The 8,266-nt window shown below is 43.4% G+C and overlaps 1 protein-coding gene across 4 annotated transcripts; it reads right to left on the bottom strand.

Annotated features, from left to right (window-relative positions):
- Window positions 1-230: 230 nt before the first annotated feature.
- On the bottom strand, window positions 231-7,798 carry prmt1 (protein arginine methyltransferase 1). Of its 4 annotated transcripts, none has more exons than XM_038999826.1 (10): window positions 7,729-7,798; window positions 6,542-6,628; window positions 4,579-4,734; window positions 4,150-4,213; window positions 3,887-4,029; window positions 3,210-3,321; window positions 2,479-2,594; window positions 2,131-2,281; window positions 1,807-1,928; window positions 231-1,566 (listed from the first exon to the last, which is right to left on the bottom strand). In XM_038999826.1, the coding sequence occupies exons 1-10, from the start codon at window positions 7,753-7,755 to the stop codon at window positions 1,483-1,485; spliced, it is 1,062 nt and encodes a 353-aa protein (XP_038855754.1). In that variant the 5' UTR covers window positions 7,756-7,798; the 3' UTR covers window positions 231-1,482. The 4 variants fall into 4 exon arrangements, with proteins under 4 accessions (XP_038855754.1, XP_038855756.1, XP_038855753.1 ...); XM_038999828.1 differs by having other exon boundaries at window positions 3,234-3,321; XM_038999825.1 differs by having other exon boundaries at window positions 6,542-6,637; window positions 7,729-7,786.
- Between the last annotated feature and the right edge of the window lie 468 nt (window positions 7,799-8,266).

Raw genomic sequence — 8,266 nt, 5'->3', positions numbered from 1 at the left:
CAAACCTAACCCGATTTATTTTCAAACAGTCCCCACTGTTTTGATGACAAATGGACTCTGATAAGCCAAGTAGTTTATTAATAAGGGAGTACACAAACCCTGATAGGTTTAAGCAACACTGGCCATGTGCCCTCTATTTTTGAATGGTTTCTTCAGAGCCAACTCCATTCCAATTGCCATAAAGACATGAACCATTAAATATTCTGAACAGAAGTGTAAAGAAAGACAAATTATATTTTCCCATTTTACTTTATTTTTTAAAAAGATAAATAAATTTTTTTTAAAGTGTGATGGTCCGCACTCAAGCCGCATGAAGCAGCAAGGCCAAAAAGACATAACATGAAACAGTCTGGTCTGACCCATCTCTACCCTGCATAGCCAACTGGTGATAACCAATCTCAGAGGTAGACATCTGCCCCTTCTGGCTGGCGGTCTGGCACACATTTCAGATCTAAGTGCTGCACTTTGCGCTAGAGGGCAAACCAGACAAGGGTCCCTGGGAGCGGCTAAACCAATGCTACGGAATCCAGGCGATGACAACAGGGTAGAGGGATCTCGTTTACTCCTGCACTGGGAAGAGTGGACGCTTTGCTGTGGTCCCAATAAACCAGCCATCCAGGTCTAGCAATAAGGTACACAGGGCTGAACTCCCCTCTAATCAAAACATATTGTTTGCTTTTCTCAGTAGGGGGCTCTTATGAATTCTGATTGCTAGAACAGGTTCAGCAAAATCCAATCTGAATGAGGGGGAAATTACAACTGATTCATGGTTAGACTACATCACCCCCACCTGCTGGATGAGAACAAAACGCTTACGGTCAGTCTTGTGCAAGGTCATCAGCAGAGCTACCCAATCAGACATGATCCATGGGGCCACTCAGCTCATCTTGAGGCAGGCTCCATGTCATGATATCACAGCTACAATTGTAATTGGATTTCCTCCAATTACTCTCAATCTGAATTTTTTAATACACCAATGGCTGACTTGCATCCCCCCTAATAGACAATCTAATTGGCTGGCGGGCGGGGGGGGGGTCACAGGAGGCACTTATGAAAATGGGGGGGGGGGGTCTGCCAAGTCAACAAGATCCAGGACTGTAAGAGAGGCCAAAATGACTGAACAATAACACTATGTACAGGCAGGTGAGGGGGTCAGCGTGTGTGTGTGTGCACGCTTTGAGTGTAAGCACAGACTAAGATCATGAGTTGAACATAGACATAAGCACATGTGTAAAATAAAAAAATAACACTATTTCAGTGACTATTGCACAATGAGTCGCCATGTCTTTCCACTGGTTGTTTTAAACCTCAGAACATCTGATTAAACATTACAAGGATGGAAAACAGAATATTTCAAACATTGCTTAAGAGTACTAGTTTTGGAGGATGAGAATTAAGTGATCATACAGACACACACTGACCGCTGCTCTTCCTTCAGCACTCCCCCTTTCACAAAACACACGAGGTGGGAAAAGGGGGCACCTAACGCATTCTGTACTCTGAGGTCTTGGACACCTCACAGAGCTGACCCTTGAAGTCTATGTCAACTGTGAAGTCGAGGTCTCTCTGCAAGCAAAACAGACATACAGAAACAGGTTAAAAGAGTGGACACTGGATAAACTCCCAGCTTTAAACCACAGAACAGAAGATTAATCATTTCTAGGTTTGGAAAATTATACCCAGGAACGGGGTAAACACCCAGCCTTACAAGACAGTCAAACCAACGGAAAAAAAAAAAAGGGTGGGCTTGGGGACTAAAAGGTATCCCAACAAATTTAAGACTGGGAGGTTTTTCCTCTTTCTTACGTTGTTTTTGACATTGGGCTTCATGTTGATGTTGCCGAAAATCTCCTCTCCAGTCTTCACAGTCAGGTAGTCGTCAAGGTAGAATACAGTCTGCTTCCAGTGGGTGTAGGGGGACTCTGGACCTGGGGAGAGGAGAAACGGGACAAGTCTAATATGACTTCACGCAACAGAAAAAAATATAGCCCTTAAGAGTCAAATGTATTCTCTCAATTATTAAAGACTACTTGTGTGCTGTCATTTACCATAGACTTAATTTATGAGGATTCAGTGAACAAATCTATTATTGTAGTGCAGGCGGTTTACGGGGGGGCCCTAAAGACTCACTGGTGGAGAAGCCCGTCCTCTTGTGACAGCGCGTGAACTCGATGTTGAAGTAGGTGACGAGGGCATGAATGTAATCATTCCTCTTCACCTGCAGGCAGAATGGTGAGGTGAAGGACAGGTCGTCGATCTTCACCGTGTAGATGTCCACCTCCTGGGGACAATGTAGAGAGGGGGGAGACTCAGATGACAAGGCAAAATCCTGTTTGAACTGGTGGGAAGAACTGGAGATATGGTGCCGATACAAAATGTCACAGTAGCATCAGTCAAGTAACCAGATTCCAAGTTGGGGGGGGGGGGGGGGGGGGGGCACAGAACTATTGGGGAGGCTTCTGAGTGTGATTGACTCACCTTGATGAGGCAGGCGCTGCTGACCAGCTGTTTGGGGTCCACCACGTCCACTAGGGGCTCCTTGATGGCCACCTCCTTGATGCAGGACATATCGAAGCCGTACACGTTCTCCCACCCTGTTACAGAGAAGAAATAGGGGGTTACCACCACAACTGGGCAGACGGCTAGTTTAGAAAGTAACTTAATATTAAATTGTCATCCAGGCATTGTTCCTTCTTTGAAGGAAAATGAAAGCTTTGCTAGGTCTAGAAATGCACACTTCAAAGTCCAGACTAGTTAGCTAGACCAGCATTATGGCTAACTATTACAGGGGTGGCAGGTAGCCTAGCAGTAAGGATAGCTAGTATCAAATCAGACACCATTGCACAAGGCACTTAACTCCCCGGCCCCCAGTGCCGCACATTTCCAAAACATGTGCATGTATCTTTCGGAGGGGTTAGGTTAAAAGTGAGTTAAATTTTGGTGTGACCTTGCGTGCAATTGACAAATAAAGTGATCTTAATACAAGCACAGTACAAGTAAATGTTATTTCCCAAATTGCTGATGACAGTCATTAAAAGTAGCTTTTGGCTCCAATGACACTCAACCTTAAGAGTTAGCTGAATCTGTTCAATAAGGGCCATAACAGTCCTTGACCACAGAATCCAATCTGACACTCAAGTCCCCTGACTAGCTCATCTCCAACCAAAAACATGGATACAACGCTGGCCAAATCACACCAACTACATTACCCCAAAATTTAGAGGAATTCTCACAGTGGATTTTGTAGTCCTTGTACTGCCTGTCCTCAATGGCTGTGACGTACAGGGTAGCCCTGTCTGGGAAAATCAGGCCCTCTGGTTTCTGGGAGACAGAAAGGGAGAAATGGAAAAAGAACAGGTTAATACACTTAGGAATGACAGATTAGCAGGCTATTCAGAGGCCTGGCATTTAGTTGCAGCTGTGTGGAATCATGGCACAATGACTGCTGGTGGTGTGCATGCATCAGTCTGCAAGGGGCGTTGAGCCTCCAAAAGAGAGAAGCCAACTCCAGACAAAGTCTAACACTAATCTAAAACACTTCACAAATGCATAATTTGACCAGACTGAATATTGTTACAGGACACACTTATCCATGGTATGGACAACAGTTGAGTTTAAACCAGTGCCATAGCTGAAATGTTCCCAATAAATCACCCCAGCATGGCACTGGCGAGATCCACTGGAATGAGTTTTACTTTATGGGCAATTCCACAGCAAGTCAGGAACTGAATCTCCTAAAAGCCTTGGTATACGGTCAAACAGAGTTTAACACATGCCACTTGTCCCTGAAAATGTCAGTATAGGGAAAGATGGCAATTAAGACACTCAAACAAGCATTTAAGTCTATTCCATAATGTACTAATTAAATATACAGACAGGAACATACCAGCCACTTGTCCCTGGCGTAGATGACAGTGTTGAGCATGGACTCATAGAAGAGGCAGTAGCCCATCCACTCTGAGATGATGATGTCCACTCCCTCTACAGGAAGGTCCACCTCCTCCACCTTCCCCTTGATGATGGTCACAACTGAAGGAGAAGGATGAGTTACAACTAAATAGCCACAACATTGTTTCAAGCCAGGTTGAAGCATTGTGAAGGATAGGGGTGACTTAAAACTGAAGTGGCAGGTGAAAAGTACTGACTTACTGTGGTCCATTTTGTTGGCCTTGACGATCTTCACGGCGTAGTCAGAAATACTGCTGCACTCAATCTGAAAACATAGAAGCGAGGGTTAGACAGCAGGCCTTTGGGTAATGACAACTAACCAGAACCACGGTATCCTTTAGTGCACCCATCAAGGGAATTGAAGTCTACTGGCAATTCATGGGCTTTCTATGTTCATTATGATTAAGCAAATAAAACAGGTCTTGATGCAAAGCAGTCACATCTGCGCCAGATTAAGAACAGGTGTGCCTTACACAATATGGTATGACAATCAGGACATATCGCATATAGAATGGTGAAGCTGTATCACAAGTTCTAAACGTACTACAGACTATTGACAGTGCATGGCAGTAAATGAGTTGTGTATGTATGAGTCTCTTCTCCATATGCAAACATGGTGGGGGTACTTACACCTATGACCTTCTTGGCTCCAGCTTTGGCTGCAAACATGCAGAGGATGCCAGTCCCACTGCCCACATCCAACACCACCTTGTCCTTGAACAGGTGCTTGTTGTGGAACATTGAGTTCCGGTAGGTCAGGGTGCGCACCTCATCTTTCAGCATCTCCTACAGAGCAGGACACAAGGAACATTAGTTAAGGCAACACTTACCTAGTTGAGTCACTCCAACTGGGATGTATACATGACTGAACATTTGACAATGTACCACCCATCGAAGCATCTACTATTAGCCCCATTGTATTTTGGCACAGATGTGCTGACCACAATTCAGTATAAAGCACTGTGACAGGAGTCTCCACATTTCAACCATTTGTTGTGGTACCAATTCTCACCAAATAAACATTTGAAGTCAGTTTAAATACAACTTAGTCAAATACATTTAAACAGTTTCACAATTCCTGACATTCAATCCTAGTAAAAAAAAATCCCTGTTTTAGGTCAGTTAGGATCACCACCTCATTTTAAGAACGTGAAATGTCAGAATAATAGCTTTTATATCTTTTATCACATTTCCAGTGGGTCAGAAGTTTACAAACACTCAATTAGTATTTGGTAACACTGCCTTTAAATTGTTTAACTTGGGTCAAACGTGTCGGGTAGCCTTCCACAAGCTTCCCACAATAGGTTGGGTGAATTTTGGCCCATTCCTCCTGACAGAGCTGGTGTAACTGAGTCAGGTTTGTAGGCCTCCTTGCTCACACACGCTTTTTCAGTTCTGCTCACAAATCTTCTATAGGATCGAGGTCAGGGCATTGTGATGGCCCCTCCAATACATTGACTGTTGTCCTTAAGCCATTTTGCAGCAACTTTGGACGTATTCTTGGGGTCATTGTCCATTTGGAAGACCCATTTGCAACATAGCTATAACTTCCTGACTGATGTCTTGAGATGTTGCTTCAATATATTCACAATTTTCCTCCCTCATGGTGTCATCTACTTTGTGAAGTGCACCAGTCCCTCCTGCAGCAAAGCACCCCCACATGATGCTGCCACCCCCGTGCTTCACGGTTGAGATGGTGTTCCTCGGCTTGCAAGGCTCCCCCTTTTTCCTCCAAACATAACGATGGTCATTATGGCCAAACATTTCCTTTTTGTCTCAGACCAGAGGACATTTCTCCAAAAAGTACGATCTTTGTCCCCATGTGCAGTTGCCAACCCTATTCTGGCTTTTTCATGGCGGTTTTGGAGCAGTGGCTTCTTCCTCGCTGAGCGACCTTTCAGGTTATGTCGATATAGGCCTCGTTTTACTGTGGATATAGATACTTTTGTACCCGTTTCCTCCAGCATCGTCACAACCTCATTTGCTGTTCTGGGATTGATTTGCACTTTTCACACCAAAGTACGTTCATCTCTAGGAGACAGAAGACGTCTCCTTCCTGAGCGGTATGACGGCTGCGTGGTCCCATGGTATTTATACTTGCATACTATTGTTTGTACAGATGAACGTGGTACCTTCAGGCGTTTGGAAATTGCTCCCAAGGATGAACCAGACTTGTAGGTCTTGGCTGATTTCTTTTGATTTTCTCATAATGTCAAGAAAAGTGGCAGAGTTTGAAGGTAGGCCTTGAAATACATCCACAAGTATTCTAATTGACTCAAATGACGTCAATTAGCCTATCAGAAGCTTCTAAAGCCATGACATCATTTTCTGGAATTGTCCAAGCTGCTTAAAGGCAGTCAACTTAGTTTATGTAAACTTCTGACCCACTTGAATTGTGATACAGTGAATTGTAAGTGAAATAATCTGTCTGTAAACAGTTGTGTCATGCACAAAGTAGATGTCCTAACCGACTTGTGGTTAAGAAATGTGTGGAGTGGTTGAAAAACGAGTTAATGACTCCAACCTTAGTGTATGTAAACTTCTGACTTCAACTGTAAATGTATGACAAGCACAATTTTTCAAATATACCTACCTCATGGATACCGAAGTGGGCGTATGAGTCAAAGTAATAGTCCTTAGAAGTCATGTCTTCTGCTGCTGGCTTGGCCGAGCTCTCCCCCTGAGAAATCTCACAAAAAGAGATAAGTCACAACCAGCACCAGACTGGCAACAATGAACACGTATGAAGGTTCTCCATCCAAACCAGTTACAGCCAGGCAAAATATGCTGATAAAATAATTCTAGATGTGAATTGTGTTCATTTCTTTAAGTTGCTCAAAACGTATAACATTTAATGTTCATAGGACAATTCTTCCAAATGTTTAGTTACATTTGGGCGTAGGGGTGTGCGGTGTTAAATTCACGTAGTTGTAGTTAGGCCCAAGTTCAGTGTAGTGCATGAAGCTCTCCTTTTCTCCGAGCACAAAGGGAGAGAAAGCACATGGTGATTTAGGCCTTCACTGACCGATGTAAAGTTGGGCCAGCAAATAAACGTAGAAAACGATTTGGTAACCGAATGGAGCGCGCTGAACATAAGAACGTTACTTGCGAGCTCCCCTAATTAAATGGGCCATGCCTTATTCAAGGAATTGGCTGGCCACAAAGTTACCTAGCTAAAATAGTGGCGTCTAAATCCTCCCGGGCTGCCGGTTAGGTTAACGTAAGTAGCACAATTTAGAGTTAAAACCAATGTATAACAATTATTACATGTATTTAGTCATCGACACATACTTGGATTAAAACGGAACTTGGGCTACATAAATCAAATGCCAGCAAAGTGCCAGATGTGCCTTGTGAAATGCTAGTTAGCATTACTAACCTGGCACCCATGCGGGCTCTACCCGAAGCATGAGCTAGCGATGGCTTGATAATGATTATATCAAAACATACGTCTGTCATTAGTATTCAATTTCCCAATTGTATTCATAATTCAGTAACTAGAATTACATGACAACCGCGTATACAGAGTAAGAGTTTGCTGTACTAGCAAACGTGGCGACAAATGAATGAGCCTTGCAGTATACGTTAGATGGTGCCTGGCTAAAATGGATGCTTTGATAGTGAAGTGCGTGTGTTCTCTGAACTAGCCAAATAGCATGCTCCGAGGCCTACAGTGCCATTGGACATATAGTTACTTTAGCTTAGTGAAAATACTTAGATTTTAACCTACAGAAACAAATATGTTGTTTAAAATGTATTCGACCACACCGCTGCGCTTACCTCCATTCTATCTGTTGTCTCCGCCATTTCAATTCCGTGTGGTCATGGACGCAGACTCATAGTAGTATTAAAACGCACAGCTTTGAGTCCCCACCCTTTGACGCAAAATACAGATCGTAATTGGATCCGTGTTGCAGGCACCTCCCAAACGACAGCCCCAGTTTTGCATTAAGATTTCTCATTGGTTCACAATTTCACCTCGAATCAAATCAAATTGTATTAGTCACATGTGGCGAAGACAACAGGTGTAGGTAGACCTTACAATGAAATGCTTACTTACAAGCCCCTAACCTACAGTGCAGTTAAAAAAAAATACGGATAAGAATAAGAGATAAAAGTAACAGTATTTAAAGAGGAGCAGTAAAAAAATAACAATATATACAGGGGGGTGCTGGTACAGAGTCTGTTAGTTGAGGCAGTATGTACATGTAGGTAGAGTTAATTAAAGTGACTATGCATAGATGACAACAGAGAGTGGCAGTGATATGGAGAAGGGGGGTGCAATGTGAATAGTCTGGGTAGCCATTTGACTAGATGT

Source organism: Salvelinus namaycush, chromosome 8, assembly GCF_016432855.1.
Source record: "Salvelinus namaycush isolate Seneca chromosome 8, SaNama_1.0, whole genome shotgun sequence".
In the NCBI taxonomy this organism is placed as follows: Eukaryota; Metazoa; Chordata; class Actinopteri; order Salmoniformes; family Salmonidae; genus Salvelinus; species Salvelinus namaycush.
The sequence above is the reverse complement of the archived record's forward strand: the minus strand, read 5'-3'. Positions and strand labels throughout refer to the sequence as shown.

What these genes read in the sequence shown, in the direction of transcription:
- prmt1 (XM_038999825.1), bottom strand. Translation starts at nt 7,755, where the DNA reads ATGGCGGAGACAACAGATAGAATGGAG. An exon ending in GAGCCAAGAAGGTCATAGGT is followed by an intron (nt 4,214 to 4,578) that starts GTAAGTACCCCC and finishes CTATGTTTTCAG; the next exon opens with ATTGAGTGCAGCAGTATTTC. An exon ending in AGCCCAATGTCAAAAACAAC is followed by an intron (nt 1,567 to 1,806) that starts GTAAGAAAGAGG and finishes TTTTGCTTGCAG; the next exon opens with AGAGACCTCGACTTCACAGT.